The 27,697-nt window shown below is 52.4% G+C and overlaps 3 protein-coding genes across 5 annotated transcripts in view; all 3 read right to left on the bottom strand.

Annotated features, from left to right (window-relative positions):
- TBC1D24 (TBC1 domain family member 24) overlaps positions 1-27,697 on the bottom strand; it is a 371,517-nt gene that overhangs the window by 306,425 nt on the left and 37,395 nt on the right. The gene's annotated exons all lie outside the window — the stretch shown is intronic.
- The window catches only part of VRK3 (VRK serine/threonine kinase 3), a 362,077-nt gene that overhangs the window by 186,335 nt on the left and 148,045 nt on the right, over positions 1-27,697 (bottom strand). The window lies entirely within an intron of this gene.
- The window catches only part of LOC139804148 (ankyrin repeat and fibronectin type-III domain-containing protein 1-like), a 185,522-nt gene that overhangs the window by 112,738 nt on the left and 45,087 nt on the right, over positions 1-27,697 (bottom strand). For all 3 annotated transcript variants that reach the window (XM_071761023.1, XM_071761022.1, XM_071761024.1), the window contains exon 3: positions 27,042-27,259. In XM_071761023.1, the coding sequence (XP_071617124.1) occupies positions 27,042-27,259 (218 nt within the window). The remainder of the gene's footprint in view (positions 1-27,041; positions 27,260-27,697) is intronic.

Below are 27,697 nucleotides of genomic sequence, written 5' to 3' on the forward strand. Positions count from 1 at the left end.
GGGAATTGGTGTTGGCACTGGGGCTAAACTTCTCCATGGGAGAGAGATTAAAGAACAGCTTTGTCTGTGTCCTGACACATGGAGGAACAACACACAGAGTCTGAATAATTGAAAAAAAAAATAGACACCATTTGGAAAGGTTCAATCCCTGCAGCCCCAGCACTGTGACAGACAAACACTCTGCTCTGGGAGAGCCAAGAGCCTTTCCTCACACTGGATGGCCACATCAACCTTCTCTCCCAGATTCCCCCATCCACAGGATTCCAAAGCAACAAAGGATTCAGGGTTTCCAAACTTCAAGGGGTCCCATCACCTCTCACACATGCCCAGCAAATACACAACCAGATCCTTAAAAAAGACAAAAACAAAAAAGCCCCAAAAAACCCAGGCTGGCCACATGGAGCCCACTCATTGAGCTCTGGCAAAGTACAGGAGTGGTGAGTGCACATTCCCAGGCTCATAAACACATCCCACGATGCTGCAAACTGGACAGCATCTCCCTTCACAGCAGGAGACACTCCCCAGATGCTCCTGCAGCAGCACAGGGAGCTGACAAGGGCCATGTCTGGAGGCTTTCATCATCATTTTTGAAAACGAGCTGGAAGGAGCAACCCCAGGCAGCCCACAGGCTCCCCGAGAGCTCCAGGGAAGAACAGAACAACCTCCCCCCAGCTCACACGCTTGTATTTTCTCAGAAAACTTTGGGAGTTGGAAGGTGGTCGCCAAGGTTGGGGTGTTTAAAATAACAGCTGGGAGAAGGATGGGGAGGCAGAGGCAGGAGGAGAAGGGACTCTGCTCCCCAGATAAATGAGAGCCTGTATTTGGCTGCCCTGGTGGGAAGGGGGGCATCTCTGTGCCTCCCCCCCATCCCCTTGCCAAAACTTTCTGGGTGGGCCCTGCTGATTTCAACTGAGCCCCTGTGTTCAAGGGAAAGTTCAGGCCCACGCTGGTGAAGGGCAGGGGGATCTCCACGATTTACTGAGCTGCTGACAGGCACCCAGAGGGGTGACCCTGGGGTCTGCATCCCGGCGTGACCGAGCATCGCGGGGAGCAGCGGCACGGGGGGGGGGGACTGTGCTGGGAGGTGGGAGGCTGTCCCCCAATAAACACCTCGTTTTCTCTTGGTGGTTCACGTACAGTGATGTCTAAATATATACTCGATGGAAAGTGTGGAGTGATTTATTTTTGTTATTGTTGGTCTAAAATTATGCCGGCTGGAACGGCGCTGCTGAGTTATAGGGCCTCGCCGGGCACACACGAAACATCATCAAAGCCAGGGCAGAAAGCAAATATTAGCAAGACCTGCACTGGAGGTTACCCAGGGCCACCTCTGCCAAACGCAGCAACCACACAGTGGGAGCCACCCCCGAGGGTGACCTAATCCTGCTCTGCCACGGGCAGGTCCCCCAGCCTGCCTGGCCACCCTCTCTCAGGGTGGAGGAGGACCACAGCATCATTGGGAAGGTGCCAAGATGCAGGAGGCTCTGCTGGGCAAGGACTGTGCCAGACTCTGGGTCACCGTACACGAGGCAGGAGAAAAGTTCTCCTCTGCAGAAGAGGCCTGAGCTGCCTGGTTCTCCCTGCAGCCCAGCTCTGGTAGCAAGATGCAATCCCCTGGAGGGATCCCATACGGGAGCCATTAGCCTTTCATCAGCAAGTGTGCAGATGAATGCTATAAAACTCACAAAGCCACCATGTACTCGAGACACCCAACCCACCCAAACTCAGCAGCACATTTCTCTGGGATGTCTTTCCAAAATTTATTTTGTGCTGGAGGGAGGAGGGGGAGGGCACTGACACCAGAGGGAACCTCCCTCCTCCCCCCTTTCTCATGAAGATGTTTCCCTGCTGCCTTTCCACCCCGTGGCCATCACTGCCAGGCTCTCCTCCTCACTGCTCCATCTCTGCACTCCCCATCTCTCCACATCCCTGATGCTGATCACAAACTGCCACATCCCTTATGTCAGACAGCCAAGGGTCTTCAATGGGCAAATCAACAATGACCCAAGAGCCCCTTCTGCTCCTCACCCCAGGTGCCCACTTGCCCATGAGAAACACCCATTCCATGCAGAGATGGAGAAAGAGGAGAGGAACCTCCTGCCAGAAGGACACATCCAGGCCAGAGCTCCCACCGAGCTGTGCAGATCAACCAAGGTGCACAGCTATGGAGAGTGCTTTGGCAGAAGCAAGCCAGAGCTCCCAAAATCCACCCCCCAGCCCCAGCTGGGGAGGGGGCCCTGTGGTGCCCTGCACCTCCCCAGCCACAGCCCTGCCCACACCACCAGCAGCAACCTTTGGAAAACTTTGCTTTTTGAGCCACCAATTCCCCCTCCTCAGGCTGCTCCTGCACACAGAGCAGGAACCAGACTCAACCTCAGTCAAATTTTGCTGTGTTATGGAGCAATCTCCCTTGGAAGAGCATCATGAACCCTGCAGACACAGACACACAGAGCAGACAGATCCCAGCCTCCAGCTGCAGCTCCTCCAGGCTGCCCATCCCCAGCTCCATGCCTGGAGCTCTCCCAGGCCACAGATACCAACACACCACGGAGCTCCATGGACCAGCAGCTCCTTCACCCAACCACTGCTGTCACCTCCAAACCAGCTGCTCTGGGGGAAGGCAAAGGGGAAATGAAGCTGCACCTACAGCCCAGAGGCACTCACAGAGCCACGGCCACCTCAGCTCTCGTCTGGCCACGGGGTTTTGTTCTCTCTGATGGAATCTCCATGGCTGCCATCTGCCACACCACAAACCCAGGTCCTGACTGCTGTGCCAGGGACTCAGGCGTTGGCAAAGGGCAACATTTTCTGCTCTCAAGCAGGGCATGTTTACAGCCCTGGAACCCAGCTCTGCTGCAGGCAGCCCCCTGCCTGCATCTGCTGCCAGAGAGCCCTGAGCCAGCTGCCAAAGAGCCAGGAGGAGGCCAGGAAAGCACCAAGCTGCTGGGGCTTCCTCACAACACTTACGGCAGCTTGAAGCCTACTGCTCATGGATTTCCAGCTACTTCTTGGTACAAAAAAGCTCTTAATTGCTTCTATGAAACCCTTGCTGTACCCTCCCACAAAACAGACCTTGCCATGGCATTCTCCATGCAACCTGCAGGAAATCCCTATTTGAGGAATCCAATTTTACAAAAATTGGACAAAGGCCTGGATGGATGGGAGGAGGGGGAATGGCTCTAAACTGTAAGAGGGGAGGTGGAGATGAGGCATTAGGAGGAAATTCTTTGGTGTGAGGGTGCTGAGCCCCTGGCCCAGGTTGCCCAGAGAAGCTGTGGCTGCCCCATCCCTGGCAGTGTCTCAGCCCAGGTTGGATGGGGCTTGGAGCAACCTGGGCTGTGGGAGGTGTCCCTGCCCATGGGAGGTGTTGGAATGAGATTATTTTAACATCCCTTCCAACCCAAACCAGTCTGTGATTTTATGATTTGATGACAGATAAGGAACCATCTCGTGCTTTCCCACCTCCTCCCTCTATCCTAAGCAAATTCTTCTGCTTGTCCTATTGCCATGTCCTTTTCTACTCACCAGCAAGCTCCTATGAGAAGCTTTTGACTTTGGGTAGTGAGTCTGCATCCCCTCTGACCCTCCAGCCATCCCTACACTCACACTACACCCCCTGTCCTCAAGGAAGAACCAGCCCCCCCCCCACCTACCCACCGAGGCTTCACACAACACCAAGTCCTGAGGTCCCAGGGAGGGGACAGCACCTACCCCACCATTTCAAACCCTGTCCTTAACTTCACTCAGCTCAAGGCTCTGCTGGCTTTATCACAACCAAGCTGAGGAGGCAGATGTCTGCAGACCTCAGAAAAAACCTCACAAAGTGCTTCCTCAGTGCTGGAAACCATTCTCATTTCCTCTCTCCTCGGGACAGAGGGGTGCAGAGTTCAACGCTTCCACCTCCTACAGCCCCATCTCACTCCCCCACCCATCCAAAAGCCCACATGCTCCTCTTAAACTTCACAAGCCTCCCTGGTTTTCCCTTTCTCAGCATCTCCTTCAAACACACACACTTGATGCAAGAGACTGAACAAGCTTCATCTACGGAAGAGAAAATTAAGATAGCAAACTCTCTCCCTACAGATCATCTTTAAAGTTGGTTTGGTTTTTGTTGTGTTTTTTGTTTAATTGTCCTTCTTCTTTATTAGTCCCAGACAGAAATCTGAAACCCCCTTTGAAAAAAAAAAAACAGACATACATAATGATTTTCAAAGCTGTGTCACATAATTAATGTCACATTTATATCTTCAGCTGTAGAGATAAAAAGAAACCATCTATCCATGTCCTCGTTATTTTTTATTCTCCTCTTAAAACCAGTATTTAAATCCATGGGATAAGGGGTGCTTCTAAAGGAAGGGGAAAGCCTGACTTTCCCTTTACCCTACACAACCACAGTGGTGGATTTCTCCCTCCCCTTTTCTCCATCGCTGCTGATGGGAGGGTAGAGGCGTTGAGTATCCCTTGGCAAACTTCTCCCTCTCCCCCTGGAAACTGCTCCTCTCCCTCCCTCTTCTGCCCCACCACAGCAAGTTCAACAGGGGACATTTCAGCAGCTGGGGGTTTTTCCTCCTGTCCCCTTCAGCTGAGCAAAGGCCCAGCCTTTCAAGGTCTCCAGTGACACGCAGATTGAGTCCCAAAGCCAGACTGGTTTTGAAAAGCCACGTACATTTTCCACCATTAGCACAGTTTTGATTCATCTCAGATTGCGTTCTGCTTCATTTAGGGGGATGCTGTCCACATTAAAATGACATCCAACACCACACAGCTCCCTTGGGCAGCCAGGAACACCTCTGAGCGGGACCACCAGCGCTTTTCCCCACTGCTGCTCATTCCCAACCCTCCTTTCTCTCAGCTCAGAGCCACCTCCTCCTGGACCTGATAAAGATGGTGGTCACAGCCTCATAAATAATGTCCCAAGAAGTGTGAAAGTCCCTTTAATTTATCTATCTGATGAACGCAGATAACCTGATTTTGATCAGGTTATGAGAGGTCCACATGACACAGAACTCTCCAGGGTTTCCATCATGCTTTGTATCCCATCCAGCCACACTCAGCATTTCACTAAGACCCCCAGACTGCTGTCTGCTCTCAGCCTCTGGGCCCACCAAGGACCTCAGGCACCAGATACTCACCAAAAGCTGGGGACTGAATGACAGCAAGCACCAAATGGGGGAACACTGTGTTCAGACGCTCTCCGACCCTCTTCCAAAGGTACCCAGAACATCCACTGAAAGCTGAACAAAAAACTCCAGGAATGGAGAACATCAGGTCCCCAGTGCACCCCACTAAGGACAGCATGAACCTCTCAGGTCCTCCACATGGTTGGTACGAGGAGAGGGGCTCAGAGGCTGCTCCTTCCTGCCACCAATGGCACTGATAGGAGAAAACCATCCTTCCCCCTTCTCCCTGCTGTTTGAGGGGATGGGGCAGCCACAGCTTCTCTGGGAAACCTGTGCCAGGAGCTCACCACCCTCACACCAAACAATTTCCTCCTAATGTCCAGCCTAAGTCTCCCCTCTTCAAGTTTGAAACCATTTCCCCTTGTTCTCTCACTACACACCCATGTCCAAAGCCCTACCCCAGCTTTCCTGTAGGATCCCTTGAGATATTGGAAGGTTGCTCTAAGGTCACCTCCAGGCTTAACAACCCCAATTCCCTCAGCCTGGCTTCCCAGGGGAGATACTCCAGCCCTCTGAGCATTTTTGTGGCTGTTTAGCAAAGCAGAACACCAGAAGCCCTTCCTCCCTGCTCCATCTTATCATTCCTCTGCTTCAGGCTGCCCGAGTCCTTGTGCCACCAGCAGCAGGGTCACCACTGGAGCTCAGCACCACTGGGGATAAACCCCCCACCTTCCCCAGTGAGCCTGGGTTGGAGAAAGAGGCTCAGGGCCCATCTGCAGGTGCTGGAGGAACCCACCTGCTCCACCATCCCTCCTCTTCTTCCAAAGGCCCAGCACACCCATCCCAGATGGGCCACTCAGCCCCGTGTTTGTTGCACGAGGTGATTTATCCAAGGCTCTGCAGCCCTACTGCATCCTCATTTGCAGGGATGTCCCACAGCAGCAATCCCTGGTTCCCTGTTTATTTATTTCTAGCAGGATATTTCTGTAGAACAACACCCACGGAGACACAGCTACCCCGCTCACACACTCTCCTGGCTAAAAGAAGCAGCTACAAACACACAGTTGGTATGGGAGGATGAATAATTAAACCCACAAAATATTCACAGATGGAACTACCCCCAGGAGAGTGTCTGAGTCAAACTTGGATCTGCAGCACCTGGAGACTTTGAGTCTGGTCTCTCTCCCCATAAGGTCTTGGGCAAAATATTGAGCTCACGTCCCCCCCACGAGGGATGACAACATCTGGGCAGCACAGCCCAGGGAACAGAGGCTCCAGACTTGTCTGTGCCACAGTTACCCCATGAAGAAATCTCTTTTCTATTCTGCTGCAGCTTGTGCAGCTGTGACATGGCACCCACCACCCACTACACAGGGTATTAACTGGTGGAAACCCCAAATAAAGGCCTAAGACTGCACAACCTCCACTTTTCCTTAATGTGGCTGCACCTACAGGGTCATTTTCTCCACCCACAGCACGGAGGAGCAGATGGCAGGAGATGCAGAAAACGTGAAGACGATGAAAAGCGGCGGCATTTGGGGAGAGACCCAGGGAGAGGCTGCTGAGGCATCACCTTGGGCAGGGATTTTAGGGTTCAGCCCATGGAAAATTACATCCCTTCTGCTTTTACAAGAGTAAATGCAGGCTCCTAATCCCAACAGGAGATTTAGGAATGCTCTAAAGTAGGGCACTTTGTTTCTTAAGGAAAATAGCTACAAATTGGTGGGAAGGGGTGGAAGAGAATGGGGATGCTGGATGCAGAACACATAGGATGGGGGTCCTGAGCCTGATCCCCTGCCCAGCCCTCTCCTTCCAACAGCCTCTTGGTATCAATGTTGGGATTGGGTTTAAGTGCACACACATACTCAGGTATCACTTCTATTGTGTTTTCTGTGCTTCAGGAGCCCTCCTGAGGCCAGGGTCTAATCAAAATTCACTGTTCCTTGTACCATGGAGAATTCCCCCATCCACAGGGACCTGGCTTCTCAGCTCAGCAGGTGCCTTTGCCACTTCAGAGAGTTTGCCCTTTGGCAAAAAATATATAAACCCAAACACCAACTTCACCTCAGGCATCACTGCAAATCCTAATAAAGAAGGGGATGAAGGGAGGGAGCTTCTGCATCCCAGCCTGCCATAGAACCACTCTACCACAGATGCTAACAGAGAAGGAATGGTTTTATTTCAGACTAAAGCCCAGCTGACACTATTCCTATAAAGCCTGGAAGGTAACACCATAAGAGGGTAAGTATGAAGAATGAGCATGAGTGTGGACATGACAACAGAGAGCACTGGAGACAGAAGGCACAGAGATGTCTATCAAGTGGCAAATGAAGAGCTGATTTTAGAGCTTATGAGTGAGGCTGCTCCCATTCTCCAATATTACCTAAAATCGAAGAATTTTCTTTGATTTGATCAAGTATGGGTGTCCTCCCCCTCTTTTTTAATCTAAAAATAAAAAGGGGGAGACACACACAGTTGGCACACCCCTTTTAAACTGACCAAAAACAGAGAAAATTCACAGTTGTTGTTGACCAAGCAACCAATGGTGATTCATCTTCTCACATCCAAAAAACACTCCCTGCACAAAGCCACCAGCAGCCTTTTGACTGACACCAGTCTGGTGGAACTGGTGAGACAGCTCTCTGTGTTTTTCTTGGAGGGGAAGCAGTGGGCTATGTGGACTTGGCTGAATAAAAACCATTGCTCCTCATTAACCAGTCAGCCAACAGCAAAGCCTTTCTCAAAATAAAGAGAAGATAACTCTTCACACGCCTCTTTGCTGGGGGGCTCTTTGGAGCCTGTTGCAAATCAGCCCTGGCCTGGCCCCCCTGCACATCAGGACCAACACAAGGTCCTTGTGCCATGTGGCTTGGCCCCAATGACAAAGTCCTTCCAAGCACCAGGAGGTAGCACCAAGACTGCAAACTAACTGATGCCTTCAAAATCCCCCTGGAAAAGGAGAGTACTTTTCCTGCCAAGCCCACCAAGAAGGGATCAAAGGGAAGCTCTGATGTCTGTAATTTGTACTGAGCAGGATAAATGGAGGGCTGGGCATTACCAGACCTCATCTGAGATACATCTGCAAAGATGGGGTTGCCCTTGAAGCTTTTTCTGCCAATCATGCAGGTACAGAGGTGCCAGCAGTGGGGGATGAGCCAGGCCCAGGTGGTACCAAGCTCCATGGTCCCAGCCATGCGTGGTCCACACAGCCCCATCATCCCTGCCCTTCCGTGTCCCCCACCCCAACCAGAGAAGGAAGCCCCTTGTCCACATTCCCCCAGCCTTCACCATCCTTGTTGCTCTCTTTTGGATGTTCTCCAATAGCTTGATGTCTTTTCTATATTGTAATAATAATTATAATAATAACAATAAGTACTGTAATACTGGATAAAGCAAATCAGGTGGATAAGGGCACAGCCATTACAAGACCCTGGAATAAAATCCCTTTCCAGGCTGTTCTACCTGCTCCCAGCTTTTCACCACTTTGACTGGTACACCCAACTCTTCCATTTCATAGGAAATGCCACCTGAGGCCCAGCTGCTCGGTGGGGAGGCACCCAGAGCTTACACCCTGAGCTCAGCAGCCACCTGCAGACGTGTCCTGACTCACGTAATGGAAGTGGGGATTGAAAAACACAATTAAGAAAGTGTCTGAGGAGTCAGCACTTCTTTCACGCTCCAGTGAGGACACTTACATGCAGCATTTTTAATTTTAACTGAGTCACCTCCCCTGCCTTTGGGTGCCTCCTCAGTGCTGCAAGAGCAGCCTTGATGCTCTGTGTGTCATCAAGCAGCTCCTCCAGCAAGATGATGGTTTTTCTGCAACTCCTTCCACCCAGCCTTGGTGCTGAAGAACACGTCTGCACCACAAGTCTGTCACCTCCCAGTGCCATAGCAGTGCCCCTCCTGTGTTACAAGAGCTGCCCTCGCCCACAAACCTGTCCCCTGGGCTGGACCCTGTTGCAAGACAGGCCCAAGAGCACTCCATTGTCCCCGTGCAGTACAGGAGGGTTACATGTCAGACAGGAGAGCTCCCAGGATGCTGCAATCCCTCAAGAGCAGGACCCACAGAAATTCCACCACCATCCATCAAGCCTTCCCCTCCCAATGGAGTTATGCAGAAATTCAAAGCTCCTCAAACAAGCTCATGAAAACACATGCAACAAAGTCACTGCAACCAGCTAACCAACCAACCAACCTTCTGAAGATCCAAGGGCAGCCACGTCATGAGGATTCATGTTTGTAGCTGGTACAGGCAGCTCCTCCTTCTCCCTGAGATGACCCCACCTGAGGGCACACAGCTGCTGCTCACCATGGGCCTCACCACAGCCTGATCCCAAATGAGTCCACAGCAGAAGGCAGCCATCCCTCACAACCTTGGGGATGTGGCTCTCACACAACCTTGACCCATGGCCCACCCTGAATTACACCGACCCCCTGTCACCACTCCCACACGTGTCCTTCTTACCCTGCCAGGAGAGCTGAGCCACCATTCCCATCAGTGTCCTCAGGAAGGGACCAGGAGCCAGCACAGCACCCGAGGGAGAAGTCCCAGGCATCTGGGAGGAGTTTGATGGGCAAACATCTCACACTGTTCCCTCAGACTCCAGCAAGGTGAGGAGCAAAAGTTACAGTCACTTCAGGAAGCTTTGTGATGAGTTGTGGGATTATTTACCAAAAGAATCTCACCCTAATTCAATGTCAGCATGGACACAGGGTACAACTCCTGGGAATGCAAGCTGGCAGGACCACTCGGCCATGGAAACCATATCCCAGTGGTCAGGGAGGGACCATCAGGTGACTGACCACCCAACGTGCCCATCCAAAGCACAGACCACCATTTCCTACAACTGATACACTTCAGACAGGTAATTAAAAGTCCAAGCCACAGCTCCAAGGTGCTAGATGGAAATGCTGCTGATGCCACCTGTGTCCCAAGCCCTCTGCTGCTGCAGGGCAGGCGTTGACCCTCAGCCACCACAGTGCCGACCACCAGGAACGCTGCCGCTTCCCAGCCAGGCTCAGCCCCAGCAGCTTCAGCTCCAGCTCTCCGTCCACCAGGCAGAGGTGATGCTCCTGACCAGCCGGATGGCCATTGCCATGGCAACGTGGGGATGCCATCAGCAGAGGATTAAGCTCCAGCAGGAGGGAGGTTGATCAACAAACCCAGCGACAGGGACGCTGCGGAGGAAGGGAGGCCCGCGGCATCGATTTGCACGCCCATCTTCCCCTTTCAATTCTCCTCCAGCGTGAAAGTCCCCATCTAAACGGCAGACTTTGACACCATTAAAAACTATCAGAGCATTTAACACACTGCCCCTTCCTCCCACGTCATCACACCCACGTCTGCCAGAGAAAGAAAAAGGACTGCAAGATCCAGACATCTCCCCGCAGCCCCGGCATGAAAGTGCAGCAAATCTGCGTCACACAGAGAACCTTTGAAAGAGGATGAATGCTAAGTGCAGGGAAAAATGATTCCTTCGTTTGTAAAGACCATGTCTCTTGTCATTCTAATTCATTCCAAATCCTCCAGGCACTGGACAGCTGCAGGTTTAATCATGAATATACAGATCAACGACAAATGAACAACAAAAAAAGAGTCTCCAAATGCGATATGGAGAGACCCCGAGTTCAGGCTGGTGTGGTCACTGCTCTCCCTTCTTTGGCCTGAAAGGGAGGAGGGGATGGGGATGGCCAGGACCTGCCACCTCCTCCTGCCGTGACACATCCAGGCAGCCCAGTGGCACCTCTCCCATTTACACCTGGACATGGGAATGCCAGCCCACACCTTGACCTCCTACAGCAAAACCTCCCCAGCACCGAGCGGGAAGCAGCAGCTGCATGGAGGACAGCAGAGAAAAAGAAGAAAAGGAGCAGAAGTGAGGGAGGGTGGGCAGAGGCAAGGGTCAGGGAGAGGCTGGGGGACTGAGAGCAGCTGGAGAGCACAGACAACTCCAACAGGTAGCTGGGAAGGAAAAAGAAAGGTTTTAATATATGCAAAACAAATGCACAATCAAGATGAGGGAGGGGATTGTCCCCCGCTGCTCTGCTCTGGGAAGAACCCCCCTGCAGTAAAGCTGGGTCCACCTCTGGGGTCTCCAACATACGAAGGACACGGAGCTGTTGGAGTGAGTCCAGAGGAAACCACAAAAATGATCCGAGTGCTGGAGCAGCTCTGCTCTGGAGAGAGTTGGGGGTGTTGAGGCTGGAGAAGAGAAGGCTGCAATGGGGAGACCTTAGAGCACCTTCCAGTGCCTGAAGGGGCTCCAGGAAAGCTGGGGAGGGACTTGGGGCACAGGTGTGGAGGGATGGGATGAGGGGAATTGTTTCAGACTGGAAGAGGGGAGATGGAAATGAGATCTCAGGAGGAAATTCTGTGCTGTGAGGATGTTATGAGGCCAGCACCCACCTCCCTACCACCTCCTTTCAGGTAGCTGTGGACAGAGATAAGGTCTCCCCTCAGCTTCCTCTTCTCCAAATTAAACAATCTCTCTTCAGCCTCTTCTCACAGGACTTGTTCTCCAGACCCTTCACCAGCTTGGTTGCCCTTCTCTGGACACTCTCAGCTTCAATAAGAAAAAAGTCAAGTTCCCAGTTCTGCAAGGAAGCAGAGAGCAGAGCCTCTCCTCTCCACTGCCACCTGCTCTGAAGCCTTGAGGATTTCATACGTTCATCAGCCCTGGTCTTGTTGGCAGAAGGAAATTATGGAAATGCCAGGACATCCCTCTTGGCCCTAAACCCCTCCTTGATGAGCCCCCCATCTGTAGCCAACAGCCAGCCAGGCAGGTGATAGCACAGATGGGAATTCATGGTGCAAAGCCCTTATACAACACATTCAACATCAAAATAAACAGCACCACACCTACTCCACCAACCATTCCCATTTGTACTTAAACTGGGGTTTAATCCAAGCAAAGCCGTGGTCTGACATGGTGAGGGGACCCAAGGCCAGCTAGCTCTGACACCTGGGACAGTTGGTGACCCAAGAACACCCACATCCCTACAGTAACCAACAAACCCCACCCAATGGTACCATGCATAAATCCAAAGCCTGGTGACCAGGACAACACAGACTGATATTTTGTTGTGGGCATGGACAAAGCCACCTCCAAGCCTGCAGCCAGACCTGAGCCCTTCAAACCCACAGCCTGTACACTGTGGGGCTGGACAGGCCCTGCTGAATCTCCTGGAGTCTCCCCCAACAGTCAGGGCTCCCCAGCCAGCTGTGCACATCTGGGTGAACACAAATCCTGGCTATAAAACCTCAGCATGGGGCTGGGACAGGGTGTCAGAGCAGCACTCGATGAAGGACTCACCACTGAGAAAGATAAAACCACAAAATCCCCCCGTGCCATGGCAAAGCAGGTTTTCCCAGATGGCCTCAAAGCAAAACCTCTTTCCCCTACAGCCCTCCTCTGCTCCAACTGGGAGGCACCTACCAAGATATACAGTGGATCCTACACCCTTCTACAGCCACGGGCTGGACTTGTTGTTCCTGCCTCCTCCATGGGCTCAGCAAGGTGAGAAGGGAACACACAAACCCCATCCCAAAGGAATACGAAGCCCAAGTCACCCTGGGAATGGCACCCATGACAAACCCAGCCCCCTGCCTGCCTCTGCATGCCACGACTCATCCCTGCAGCAAGAGAGAAAGGTCCTGTCCCGTGTCCCCCTCCCTGCTTAAAAATTGCCTTTCTTTAAATTAAAAAAAAAAAAAAAATCCTTAAACAAATGGCAGCAAATCCCAGTGTGGGGCTGCACAATGGACACTTCAGTCTGCCCAGGGGAAGGAGAGACAGGACCTTCAATGCCTAAATAAATTCAATTTGCTGGTTAAAAGGGGGCTGGGGAAGGTTAGGCGGAGGGGAGCAGTGGTTATTCACTTCCCCCAATTAACATTCCAGTGGCACTGCTCTGCTTTCTAGGAACAATAACTTTTTGGGAAGGGGGAGTGATGCTCGTGGGGGTGTTGGATGGTCCGGGAGAAAGGAGACACATCCCTGCCTTACCAGGGTCTGAGTTTATGTATGATGGGAACCACTAAACAAAACCAAGAATAAATAAAGATCTAGGCAAGGCAAAAAGAACCTGCAAAATAAAACCCGTCACATCCCTAGACCAAGATTATTTGCCTTTGCTGCTGATCTAAATATTTTCTGCACAGGCCTTGGCAACAGAAAAAGAGGCAGCTTGTCACTGGTTTGTTTAGAAAAGGTCTACAAATGCAGGGTAATTAGAAATATTTAGACCTGGCTTTGAGCCCTCCCATCCCCACAGCCTCCTGCAGCCCCACACGGACTCACAGCAGCCAAGGACCCTGACTGCCTATGTTTTAAAATAAATCAGAGCCTCATCTCCCCTGCCACCAGCCCGGGTGGTTGGGAACAATCATCACAGAGTAGTTTGGTCTGAAAGAGACCTTGAAAGACCAGGTTCCAACTATGGCAGGGACACCTCCCACCAGCCCAGGTTGCTCCAAGCCCCATCCAACCTGGGCTGAGACACTGCCAGGGATGGGGCAGCCACAGCTTCTCTGGGAAACCTGGGACATTTCTTAGTAGAGCCCCAAGGGTGGGCAGGGAAGGGGGTTACTTGACCCCTGAATCAGCTGGGGAGGAAGGAACCACTTCTCAGCTCCCAGCTCCATGGGCTGTGTCTCCTACAGGATGAACAGGGGTGGATCCCACCCTCTCCTCTCTTCCAGGCTTCCTTCTGCCCTGAGAAACTCCCAGACCCAGTAAAGAGTGGCCCTCGATTCTTTGGCAGTAACTTACTTATGTACATCCTTCCCAGCAGGAAAAAAAAAAATTTTAAAAAAAAAAAAAAAATCAGCCTTTTCTTAGCTCAGTCATTAATTTCTCCAGTAAAGTGTCGACAGCTCCCACTTGCTCTCCCCAGGGAGGTTGCTGAGTTTTAGTTCTCCTCAGGCACACGAGCCCCACAGTGGTGGACACACACACACACACACACACAGAACACAAGGAGCAAGGAACAGCCCCAACAGCACAGCAGTGGGAAGGCAAAGCACTGGAGGGGTTGGGTGCACACCAGGGGCTGCCCGCCACAACCACCACCACTCACCAGCAGAGCCTGGGGTGGGTCCCATCAGGGTACCAGAGGGCTCCTGGGCTGTGGGACCGAGTGTGACACCAAACTGAGCCAAGCCTGGAGTGTCTTGGGTCTCAGAAGAGCAGGCTTGGCCTTGGAAAACCACCACAGAGGAAGGGGTCCATCACTACCCCAAGGCATATGTGCTGGGGCGGATCTATTTCACCACTTTGCAGTTTCAAAGGATTCCCATGAAAATGTAACCCAAACAGACAGATGGCCAGAGCTCAGCATCCAGTCACTGCCTACAGGCAAGAAAAAGGGTGCTCAGACACAGGACCCTGGCACAGAGAGGCTGGACAGACATCTCTGCGGAGGGAGGGCAGGGTGCTTGAGCTCAGTTACATCATCTGTGGATGCCTAAGGCCACGTGGAGGAAATAAAAACATTTTGATCTGCTGTACGTGCCAGGAACTAAAACCAGCTCGTTTTAGCCTGCAGGTGTTAATCAATGTCTAAGCCCCAGGAGAACGTGCCCAACTAACAAAGCTGCCACCAGCATGGTGCTCAGCCACAGCCAGCTTCAGCTTGGTCGTGTCCTGTCAAAGAGCATGAGGGAAACTTGGTCTACCTGAATGTGAGGAGATTCTCTGCTCTTGGGAGACTCCAGCAGGAGCACGGTGTCCAGTTCTGGAGTCCCCACATAAGGACACAGAGCTCCTGGAAGGTGTCCAGATGAGCCACTCAAATGCTCAGAGCACCTCCCTGGGAGGTGCTGAGGGATTGGGGTTGTTCAGCCTGGAGAAGAGGAGGCTCCCAGGTGAGCTCAGAGCAACCTTCCAATATCTGAAGGGGCTACAAGAAAACTGGGGGAGGGCTTTGGACATGGGGGTGTAGGGAGAGGACAAGGGGAAATGGCTTAAAACTTGAAGAGGGGAGATTTAGGTTGGACACAAGGAAAAAAAGCTTTCCTGTGTGGGTGGTGAGATGCTGGAACAGGTTGTCCAGGGAAGCTGTGGCTGCTCCATCCCTGGCAATGTTGAATTTCAGGTTGGATGGGGCTTGGAGCAACCTGGGCTGTGGGAGGTGTCCCTGCCCATGCAGAGAGGTTGGAACTCAATGATCTTTAAGGTCCATTCCAACCCAAACCATTCTGTGATTCTATGAAGGAGGCAAGGTCCAAAGAGGCTCCAGTTACTCAACTCACTCCTCAGCAATGCTCAAGGTGAAGACTTGCAGTGTCAGATGGCTCTCAGATGACAAATCAACTTGCTGATTAACCAGGCAATGCATAATTATGCCCTGGGGCTCTTTGGTGCCAATGTCATCTCTTGGGAAGATGGAAGGATGGCAGAAAGGTCTGAACCCACCTGATAAGGCCCCTCCTCACCTGCTCCATTCAGAAACACAGGGAGCACTGTATCAGAAAACCAATCTTCTCACCCTGAGGCACCTGACAACAGCACACCAGAACCAAACACCCCCACAGACCAGCCCTGGGGGAAAAGGCTGGATTCACCTGAAGCTCCACGAGAAGTCTCCAGTGCTCCTCCTGCTTCCTGCCCTAAATCCTCCCGATGTGTCCAGAGGGGTCATCAACAGAAAGTGTCCCAGCAAAGCTTTGTGGTTCTGTGTGCTCCTCTTGGAGCATCACCAGGCTGATTCCCAGTGCAGAGGAGTTGGTGCCTTTGTACCACAAGCAAAGGTCTGCAGACAAAGCAAATGCCCTCCCTCAAGCCAGCATCAGGCACTAGGTCTCCATTTTCCCTGTTTTTTGGGCAGCCAATGCTCTGTTCTACCACCCATGCAGCCGCTGTGGAACCCACTGCTCCAGAGCCAATGCCACAGCTGCTCACCAGAGGTACCTTAAACGGCCAGAAGAAACAGTAAATGATCATTTGAACAAAAGCCTGGATGAAGCAGCTGAGCTATGGGCTGGATTTGCTGTTGACTGTCAAGCCAGAAAGAGGAAACCAAACCACCCCCAAAAACGCAGAGGCCAAGTAGTGAAAGGGAAAGAACCCACCAGAGGGGAAGCAGCAGGAACCAAAACCAGACTCAGCCCTGGTCCAGAGGACCACAGACCACACGTGTGTCATTTCCTCACCACACGATGCAGTTATTGCCCCAGCTGAATGCAGGAGCTGAACGAGGGCCCAGGTCCACCATGACCCTATCAGTGTCCCTGTCTGAAGCTCCATACCTGCTCTCCTCCAGCCATCACTTTCCTCCCTCTCCTCCCCAGGAGATAACAGGGGTAAAAACTGGCAAGACCCCACCACCCCACAGAAGAACTGAGTGCACATCAGGTCTATCCAGGTCAGCAGCTTTCACACTGCTTTCCTCAAAGTGTCCAGAAGCACTGAAACTTTCCAAAGGGCACAACATTTCTGCTGTCAGAAAGCTGATCCAGGAGTTGAATGTTGTCATACTGGCATCACCAAAAAGCTATTCTCTCTCCCTCAAGAAGTCACCTCTGCAACAACCAAAGAAAACAGAGGGAAAATCTCACACACGTAGAATTCTAACTCTCTCTTTCTACTCCACTGCCTGGGTCCCAGTTCAACCTCCTCCTGCACTGCTTGGAGGCTTCCGCAGGCTGGCAGCAAGCACACCCCTTGCCATGGAACAAGACATCAAGATCTCCACAGCAAAACCACCCATCCCAGCCCTTCTCCTCCTCCAGAGTGAGGATCAGCAAGGCTGAAGGTCTCACAGCCACCCCACCACCACCCCTCTGCAGCTATTCTTAGTCCTTTGCTGTGATCAGACTCTGACTGGAGATGCAACAGCAAGGGAGGAAAAACAGCTTTTTACACGTGACATGCAAAGACTTCTAAACAGTCAGTGCAGAAGGAGATAAATCTTTTCCTTCCAGAAGATCAAGACCCAACTGTGGACGTGGGGCAATCTCCCAAGGCACTTTACTCTCCGCTGAAGCCCAGGCTGTTTCTGCCTCTGCAAACGCCCCCTTGCAAGAGGGCTGGCAAACTAGTCATTAAAAAAAATAAAACACAAGATGGGAGAAGCGAGATGAACAAAATGCTAATAGGAACCCCCAGGTCAAACCTCCTCCCCTGTCACCGGGGCCCTCCTCTCGCCAGCACATTCCTGCCACTAATGAGGCCCCACCGCTTCCTCCTCCCTCCTCAAGTTGCTCCTGGTGATGCAAATCCATCGTCTTTGTTTCTATTCTTGGAGTAAAAACAGAACCAAAGTAAATAGCAAAACAGCTCTTAGGTTTCAGGATCCTTTCTTTTTCCATCCTTCCCAACAGCAGCAAGGCTGTTGTTACCGTCAAAATGAGGTGACACCCGACCCCAGACGTCCTCTGGTTCCCACCGGAAATGCTCCGCTTAATCTTCAGCCTCTGATGTCCCCTTTGAGATCACTGCCAGCTCCTTCTCCAAACTTTTGCTTCGCTGGGCTCCTTGGGAGCTCCCAGACATCACCAGGAGCCACTCGACGAGTGAAAGCACCCACAGAGACCCTGACTAAACTCTGGAGAAGGCAGGGAGCCCGCCCTGGCCTCAGCCCCTCTGCAGCAGGATGTCCCCAACCAGACCTTCTGCTTCCCACTCTCACCTTTGCCCAAGGAGCTGAACCAGCTCCAGTCAGTGCCCAGGGAGACCTCAGGGTTCCCAGCAAGTTCCCGAGTGCTGGGAGTGGGGACAGGAGACACATGGCAACACAAGTTAGACAAGTCACCTCTCCTCACTATGTGCCAGTGTCCCCTGAAGCAGGGTGATGGCCACCCTGCCCACATGGCACTGCCAGGGAAGGACTGGGGCTGAGGATCAGCTCTGTCACTGCCAAGCTCCATGGAGGCTACAGGAGGGGCTGGGACAATGCCCCCCAAAGTTGCTGTCCCCCCCTCTTGCTCCTTAGGTGAGGTCCAGCAAAGGTGAGCAGGCAGCAAGCCCTACAGTAGGTGCTGGGACCCTGAGTGCCCAGGGTGGGACAAACACACTCTGATGACACCAGGGTCACATTCTGGTGTTCTGCTCCTCACCACAGCTCAGGCTGGAAAGCTCTGGGGACAGCAAAGAGCCCCAACCACAGCCACTATGAACAGTCATATGTGACCGATTTGTCAGGACATGGGTCACATCCTCAAAGCTTTTGGAAGCTCGGGCAGTTTTCCCAGGTTCACAGGTACAATAAGGAGTGGGGTGACCATGAGGATTTGGAGGCTGAGGAGGACTTGGGGATGGATAGAGGGAAACCCTTCCCCAGGGATGGAGGAAGCAAAGCCCGGGGAGCTGCTGCTCCACGGTGGGAACCAAAGCACAGTGCTGCAGAGACCTCTTGTAGCAAACAAATGCTACTGCACCCACCACAGACCCACCGAGCAGTTCTGGGAGTCCCGTGGTTTCTAAGGGGACAGCACAGGGATTTATGGAGCTTTAGAGCACAGGGATTCATTCCAGGCAGGCTGCACCTAGAGAGGTTTGGCAGCACCCAGGTGCTGGCACCCAGCACACACCAAATGCCACCTCCAGCCACGGCACCAAACTGCTCCCAGTTTTGCAACTGAATCCACTTGCTGGATCCATGTGAAGCCACAAGGATGTTCCAAAGTATTTATTGAGGCACAGGCACCACCCTGCATCACTTTTTTTTTTTTTTTCTTTTCAAGGAAAGTACTCCAGGAGTGTTTAACCTCAGGCTGCCAAAGCACTCGCTTCACTGGCACTCTGCAACAGCTCAGGAAAGTTTAGGAGACTGCATTTACAAAGAGCTGCACCAGCTCCTCCTGATCTTTAGACACCTGACTTCCTCAGGCAGAGGAGACCCAAAGACTTCCAGACTGGGAGCTCTGTACAGCACCTGGATTTGCAGTCTGATGCCTGGGAAAGCAACAGCAAGAGGGCTCAAGAGGAAGCTCAGAGGAGCAGATCTACCAACAGGTAGATCCCTACCCACAAAAAGGGTCCATAGGTGGACTAAGAGGCCTTTATGGTGAGCAGAAGATATGATCTACTACACCTGGTCTAAGCAGCTGACCAGCCTGGGATCCAAAGTCCCACAGTCACGGAGCAAACCACAGAGCCCGGGTGTGAGGAAAGAAACCAGGATTACAAAACCCACCAGACTATTTGTTCACTTTGGGACTAACACAGAAAACCCTGGGAGCTGGGACCTCTGTGGCTGGGTGCAGAGGCCAAAAAGGCCCTGGGGAGCAGACACGTGGCCATTTCCACCATCACACCCAGCTGTTGGGAGGGAACAACCAGCCAAAGGCAGGGGGAGAAGCTGTGCCATGGAGAGGCCCCAGTCCACACCCTGCCAGCACAACCTTTTGTGTGCTCAGTAAAATGGAGCCACCTGAAAGCATTTTCTGGACCATGGTTGGCTGCAGCCCAAAGTGTCCCCCAGCCCAGCCCACATCACTGAGACCCCAGCTCAGGCTCCAGCATCTCATTGGAGTTTCAGGTCGTGACCCAGTCCTGCTGCAGAGAAGACTCCAGCTCTCAAAACGATGTCTTGCTTATTTTTAACCTCTGTAGCTGTTTCCTTCGAACACTGAAGGATGCAGTGCACATTTTTAGCAAGTCTAGCTTGGAGAAGTGGAGTAAAATTGGAAGCTGGCAAAGGATCCTGCTCTCCTCCTCAGCCCTGCTGCTTTCTCTGCATTTGATGCTCCTTGCCAGAAGCAAATTGCTAATGAATGGGAGGCGGGAAAGTGGTCCCTCCACCACCTCCCAGCCAGCATCCCCCTGGCTGAGCCCAGGATGCTCCTTCCCAAGGCAAAGCCAGCAGAGGGAGCAAACACTGCGGGTTTGGAGGGAAATAGCAGCGGTTTTGAACTGTGGTTATTAAGAGTTTGAATGTAGAGGCCATTTCCCAGCAGTTTGCATAAATTATTTGGACAGGCCCGAGGCAGGAGCAAAGCCAACCTGTATCCTCTGTCCTAAGAGCCCTGGGAAAATGATACAGAGTTTGCCCTGGCGTTCAACCTGCAAAATGGCAGTGTTCAAATAAAACCCAAAATCTGTCCCTCGGCAATTAACACATTCCAGCTTCAAGCAGAGGAGCCCACAGCTGCTGTCTGTTTATTTTAAGGCACTGTCAGAGACTGTACTCTCAGCCCTCTGCCCATCAGCAGGTCTCAAATCACTTACATGGAAAAGAGGAGGCTTCCTGAGGGTGATTTGCAAATGCAATGTGGTTTGCTTTGTATTAAATACTACAAAAAATATACAAGCAAATAGGTTTAAGAGACAATTACTGAAAAATTTCCAGAACCAAAAAAACCCAACACCAGAGCTCCTGCTCCTTCCATCTGAGAGAGAAGCACATGCTCTGGTTCTGCCTGCAGGTCCTCATAACCAGCAGAGGTTTGCTGGTGGAGTCTGGTGTATCCCACTGGGCTGAAAATGCACTTAGCATCCACACAGCCACCTCAGGGATAGAAGCACAGAATGTTTTTTGGTTGGAAAAGACCTTGAAGATCATCGAGTCCAACCGTTCACCCAGCACTGCCAGGGCCACCACTGCCCCATGGTCCTCAGCACCACATCTCCACAGCTTTGAAACCCCTCCAGGGATGATGGGGACTCCACCCCTGCCCTGGGCAGGCTGAGCCAGGCCCTGACAACCCAGCACTACCCCAGCAGGTTGTTGGTGTTTCTGGCCATTTGGCTTTGTGTGATGTTTGGATTTAATTTTATTTTTTCTATTCTCACAGAGAAGGTTCCCACTGAATGCAGAAAGGAGGGGAAGGTTAGAAAGGCAAACACAAAGTAGCAGCTGAACACAGTTTGGGAATGTCAGCAGTATCAGTCTGGTGTTCACACAGATAGATGGAGCTCCAGAAAAAAACAGACTTCAAATGACTTCCAATTTGGACATTTAAAATAAAATAAATACATCTTTCTACACCTCACCAAAACCCACCATCAGTTCACACAGCAGACAACCAGCATGCTGGCTGACATTCAGCAAAACTCCCCCTTCCAGCCAGAGCCATTTCTGCAGAAGCAGAGGTCCAAAAGCCCTTTGGTCCAACAGCAAGACACCACTGCACCCACCACCACCTCCAGAGATGTTTAGCTCCAAGATGTCCAGCTCACACTCCTCTTCCCCAAGCCCTCAGCTGCTTTAACTCAGGCACCAAAAAGCACTCCCAGGGACACTCCAAGCAATTAAACCCCCAGCCATCAAAGGAAGGAGCTGGGAATGTTTGGGCTCCGAGCGTTCCTGCCTCGGTTCCTCCCGCAGTCATTTGTGAAGCTGTGATTCACAGGAGGCCTCTCCCACTCCCTGCCTGCACCCAGGGACTGCTCTGCTGCCTGCTCTCCAGTGAATAAGCTGCTCTCCAAAGCATGACATTAGTTATCAGGTTGGGATGGTTTGGGTTCTGTTTTTTAAACTCCCCATCAATGAGTCGGCAAGTGAACAATTTGCCACGGGGGGGTCAGGCACAAAGGGATGAGACAGAGCCTGCATCCTCCTGCTGCCTCTGCATTCCCCTCCTCACACCATCACCATAACCCTGCTTTGCAAAACTGAGGGCAAGCTGTGCATAGGCCCAGGATGCACCACATCTAAATGCTTCTTGGACACCTCCAGAGATGGTGACTCCACCACCTCCCTGAGCAGCCCATCCCAATGCCTCATTGACCTTCCAGTAAAGAAATTTTTCCCAATATCCAACCTAAACCTCCCCTGGCATAACTTAAACCCATTTCAAGACCAGGATCAAGGAACAAGACAAGAAAAGTGTAGGGATAATACAGGGGTGGGTCCCACAAGCAGAAATGGTTCTGCTCTGGGCTCTGCCCAGTGTGGCTGACACCAACAACCCAGAGCAGGCTACCCACACCCTGTGGATGCTCTGGAGCAAGGAGGTTCCTGCACAGACCCATGTGCTCCATCTCTCCAGCGTCCACCAGGAACAAGAGGAGTTTCTGGAAGGATATCCAGAATCCATAGGAATAGGAAAACCAGGATAGGTACATGTCAGCTGCTACCTGCTTCCTCCTGCAGCCCAGGCACTGTAGGGTATGTCAGCAAGCACCACATTTGATCAGGTTTTTCTCACAAAGCAAGGTTGTCTCCTCACTGCCTCCTTTCACCAGGTCCTACCATTCCAGTTAACTATTTCTGCCTTTTCTGCTTCATTCCGAGCTCTGTAAGACAAGGAATCACCTCTGCTCAACTCCTCCACAGAGCTCCCAAGACAAACAGGGCTCTAGGCCTTTCCTGGAGGGCACAGACATTTCATAATAGAATGACTGCCTGGAAAAAATGCTGTACAAAAACAAATAATAATTAAAAAATAAAATCAACTCACACATGAGAACACAGCCAGGTAAGCAAGACAACCTTGAGTCTCACCTACTTAAAATACAAAATCATAGAACCACAGAAAATTCAGGGATGGAAGGGACCTCTGGAGATCATCCAGTCCAACCCCCCTGCCCCAGCAGGATCCCCCAGGGCAGGACACACAGAACACATCCAGGGGGGTTTGGAAAGGCTCCAGAGAAGGAGACTCCACAACCTCCCTGGGCAGCCTGGGCCAGGGCTCCCTCACCCTCACAGGCAGGAAGTTTCTCCTCATGTTGAGGTGGAACTCCTGTGTTCTAACTTCAACCCATTATTCCTTGTGCACCACTGAGAAGAGATTGGCCCCTTCCTCTTGACACCCACCCCTCAGGTACTGATGGGCATTCAGAAGATCTCCTCTCAGCCTTCTCTTCTCAAGGCTGAACAGCCCCAGGGCTCTCAGGCTTTCTTCACAGGAGAGATGCTCAAGTCCCCTCATCATCCTCATAGCTCTGCCTTGGGCTCTCCCCAGCAGATCCCTGTCTGTCTTGAACTGGGGAGCCCAAAACTGGATCCAGTGTTCCAGGTGTGGTCTCATCAGAGGGGAACAGAACCTCCCTAGATCTGCTGGACACATTTTCCTGATATCCTCCAGGACAGCATTGGCCCTTTTGGCCACCAGGGCACATTGCTGACCCATGGAGAATTTACTGCCCACTTGGACTCCAAGGGCTGTCTCCATGGAGCTGCTTTCTATGATGAACTCATTGCAGGAATGCAATGCACAGGAATCAGGGCAGTTTTGGTGGCACCAGGGATGGCAGAGCTGAGCCGGCTGCTGTGGCAGAGCAGTGCCAGTCCCTGCTCTCCTCCATCCCACCTGCAGAAACTGGAAAGCTCTCCTGTTACACACAACAAGAACAAGCTGTATTTCATTTAGAATGAAAGAGGGGTCAGGACAGAGCTGCTCACAGGAAGGTGATGACCCCCGGGCCCTCCCTCTCGGGGGAGCAGCAGGATCTGGGTGTCAGTTCAGCAGCTTCCCTGGCAACATCACAACGTCAGTGGGCAATGCCAGGACAACTGGCTTGGATACAGAGCACTTCAAGTACCCAGGGGTAAAAAGAATGAGTTACAGATTCACCCTGAGCCCTGCTGTAATCTGCCCTGCCTGTCCTGGCAGTCATGGCAGACAGTGACTCAATGCTGGGTGACTCCTCCCTAAGGCTAATACTGAGTTTAATAAAGATACTTCTGCCTTTAATGATCAGGGCTCCTGTGAAGACAAGAAGTTTCCCCTCAGCCTGTAAAGCAGCCATTCCTCTCCTCCTTCCCCAGGCAAAGGACACTGCAGAAGGTCCCATCCCTGCTCCTCTGTCCCCAGAACGGAGGCAGCACAGACCTAGCTGGGCACAAAAATCCACAATGGTTCCTTGCCCATCACTGGGTGACTCAAAACAACTCGCCCAAGGTCTCAGAGCACAGCCCTGGCTCTCACCTCTGCCACAGCACTGGGGCAAGGCAGGGCATCCCTGTGAGACACAGACGTCAAAAGCCATCAAATGCTCCTCGTTCTCAAAGACAGAAACATCACCAACATCACAAGCCTTAGAGGAGCTAAAAGGAAAGGCTTATTAGAAAGACAACTCGTCCTGACAATCACAAAAAAAATTGGAATTCATTTAAAATTCAAATTATGCAAATTCAAGCAATCTGTACGTGTGGAGCCATCACATGCCAGCAGTGGGACCGCAGACACATTCCACAAGCTACTTGGCCAGGGGAAGCCCACCCTGCACTGTGCTCTGGGAGGCTCTGGGAGGTACTGGGAGGCTGTGGGAGGCACTGGGAGGCGTGCTTGCCTCTGGCAGTCAGGGGAAGGAGAGCTGCTCCTGGTGAATGGGGCTGGAACAGGATTTGCAGGTGCTCCCTCTGCACTGGCTGGGAAGCAGAAAGAAGCCTCAGCACTGCTGGCAGTGCTCCAGCACGCTGCACCCCAGGGGTGCAGGGACACAAACCTCCAGTGTTTTCAGATGAGCTACAAGAAATTCTCCCGTGGAGAATGCCCATGTCCAGCACAATGCCTTGGTGATCAAATGGAGCCAGGGCAGAAGCACAGCACGGGAGGCACGCAGGCAATAGCTCTCTCCATCTCCATCTCCCCTGCTAGGGCAGGGTCTCAGCTGCCCCCCAGAAGCCCTGCATCAGAAGCTTCTCCCCTCACTCTCAGCAATTCCCAAAATAGAAAACTGAGCAGCTGCATTGCAAGGCAAAGGCAGCTCAGCCTGTCAGCAGGGAAAGAGCAAAGCCAGAAATCTAAAGTTACGAGCTGGGTAAATGCAACAGTCCGGAAAAATGAATCAAGGTTTAAATATGGACTTTCCTAAAAGGTCCCAGATGAGCCACTGCAAAAAAGGCAAAACATATTCCCTTCTACAAACGCTGTGCCACGCACCAATTTCTCCACCAGCTGTGCTCAGAGAGCTGGGGCTGGGGCCAGGACATGACATTGACTCAGAGAAACTCCAACATCTCCAGCACCAAGATGAAAAGTAATTACCAAACCCTGGGAGGACGTGGAGCCCAGCACTAGGTACCTCTTCTCAGAAATAACTTCCCTAGGTTGGCAGGACCTTTACTGTGATCTGAAAAGCCAGGCTCTATAGCTGTGTGAAGAGTGCTGGTCCTGTACCAGCCTGAGCTCCAGCTAATGAGCTGCTGGCTCAGCTTTCTGCAGCCTGACTGCCCCCAGACTCTGCTGAAAGGCCATTCCCAGGTGGGATGAGTCTGCTTGTCTCTGTAGGGCTCACAGGCTCACAGCCTATGGCAGAGCCTACAGCAGCACCACCTTTCTGATGTCAAACCAGAAATGACATAGTCAAGCTAAAAAAAAAGAAATGAATGAGGGGAAAAAAAAACCCAAAACTAACCAAAGAAACAACAACACTACAAAAATCAGGCTTCATTCCTGGACAGATATAAATAAGCTCCATGAGTACACCAAGGAAAGCTAAAGACCCCCAAAACTTCATGAAGTCAAAGGCCAAAGTGAATTATCTGCTGTAGACAGCACAGAGAGCTGCCAGCATGGTGCTGAGCAGAGGATTGCCCTGGGGGCACGAGCAGAGCCCACCCTTCTGCAGCACCAGGATGCTGTTTGAGCACCCCAGTGCTTCCAAGCCTTGTGCACCCACCTCTGCTGCAGAAGGGAGGCTGTGGGTGACAGGTCCCATGGACATACTGAGGAAACATCTCTGAAAGAGGAACTGTTCCCAACATCTCAGTAACCTCCCTCTCCTCCCCTTCCTGGGTGCTGCAGGTGAAGGAGAGATGAAGTGGACCCCCCTGTCTTACCTTGCAGCAGCACTGCCTCATCTTAATCGCCTCCAATGCCTTTCAGCCACTCACCAGATGCCCCATCCCATGCCTTCTGCTCATCTCCATTCACAAGTTTTTCACCTGCTTCCCGAGTCAGCAGCTCCCCCAGGGACAGTTCACAGTGCTGGGGTTGTCACCAGCTCCCCCAGACTCACCCTCACCAGCATCTGCTGCTGCTGTGGCCAAGTGCTGACGTGAAGCCAAGGTCAGAACTGTCCTCCCAGAGAGAAAAGGAGCAGCTGCATCCAACAATCTGAGCACAAACTCCCAAAGCCACCCTGTGTCCTGCAGTGCCACAGCCCAGGGGACACCAGAAGCAGCTCCAGCCTGTAGGACCCAGCTGGGGATTGGCCCTTCCTCTGGGCTAGAGGAGAATCTGTGACTTCAGGGACAGGGGGTCTCAAAAGATGAGTCTGTCCAAAGCCCAGGGCAGGGTGAGGTCCCCTGCTCCAGCTGTCAGCTCTTGGTGACACTCTGGGTCTCACGGGCACCCACTCCCTCCTCTGCTCCCGTTGTACAGATGCTCTCACCCATTTCCACCCAACACTGAGTGCTTTCAGCAAAGGGGACACCTGAGCCCTCATTACAACCCCGAGGCCAGTAACGAGGCAGCAGGAAAGCCATATGAACCCCCAGCTTGGGTGTCTCTGGGAAAGAGAAGAAGCAAAGCCCATTAAACATTGATCAGAGCCTCCAGCAGCTGCAGTGCAGCCCTGATGTGCCCCTGGATGTCCCCTGGTCCCACTGCCAGGATGCTCCAAAGGGCCAGGAAGGGCTGAGCTGCCCCAGGCTCTCACCACTGGTTTATTGTTCAGCTCAGCTCCTCGCTGTGCCTTGCAAACCTTTACAAAGCCCCAGCTGCTTCTGCAGGTGAGGCAGTGGATTGGAAAACTCATTTCTTACTTTCAACCTCCTTCCATGCTTCAGACAGCAGCATCCAGAGACGAGACCCTCACCACACACACACCACCTGCCTGAGCAAGAGCCACCCCTGAGCCAGCAACACCCCCAGGGGAGCCCAAACCCCTACCTGGGAGCTACGGGGATGGGGACAAACTCAACCTGCTGCTGCCATCTGCTCCACCAGGCTGGAACAGCCCTTTTCTCTGTTGTTTTGGTAACACTGCACATAAAACCAGCTCTCTGACTGGGGGTGGGTGTTTTAGGGAAGCTGTGTGTGTATGAGCAGTGGGGAGGGGGGGCAGAGACCCCGCTACTCACAAATTGCCGCCGCAGCTTGGTCTTGACTCGCTCAGCCTTGGTCTCTGCAGGGTGGACAGCATAGCTGAGGGTCCCCAGGTGGTTGTCCACAGACAGACTCTTCCTCATGTAGAAGGAACGGGTGCGGAAGTAGCTGAACGGGGCGTCCTCCACTGCCGTGCCCAGCTGGGGGTCCCGGGGGGGGTCTGTGCAGTCATCCTCCAGCCTCCAAGCATCCCCTGGGGAGCAGAAGGACATGGCACCTCATCAGACCCACAGCCCTACCCCTCCAGCAGGGATACCCAGAGGACAGCCCGGGGCCCCTCTGTCCATCCCACACCCACCAGCGTTCCATGGGGTGCTGCAGGATTGGCCCCCCGTGGAGGGCACATCCCTGATGCAAGCCCCTGGGGACCCCTTGCCCCCCAGACAGCAGCCCCCACTCCCACCCTGTGCAGCCCCCAACATCCTCCTGGTAGGAATCAGTCAAATACAGCTGAGCACAACAAAGACTTGGCCTCCAGGATAAACATTATTACTCAGAATGATCAGCAGACTAAAATCCTAATGCTTAAATACTTCCTGCTATTTAGCTCTAATAGGGTTATCCCATTTGAAATGGCCACTTACAAAGAAATAAAAGATATTTCACCCATCCTTCCTCACCCCATGGCAAA

This window comes from Heliangelus exortis, chromosome 17 (genome assembly GCF_036169615.1).
Source record: "Heliangelus exortis chromosome 17, bHelExo1.hap1, whole genome shotgun sequence".
Taxonomy (NCBI): domain Eukaryota; kingdom Metazoa; phylum Chordata; class Aves; order Apodiformes; family Trochilidae; genus Heliangelus; species Heliangelus exortis.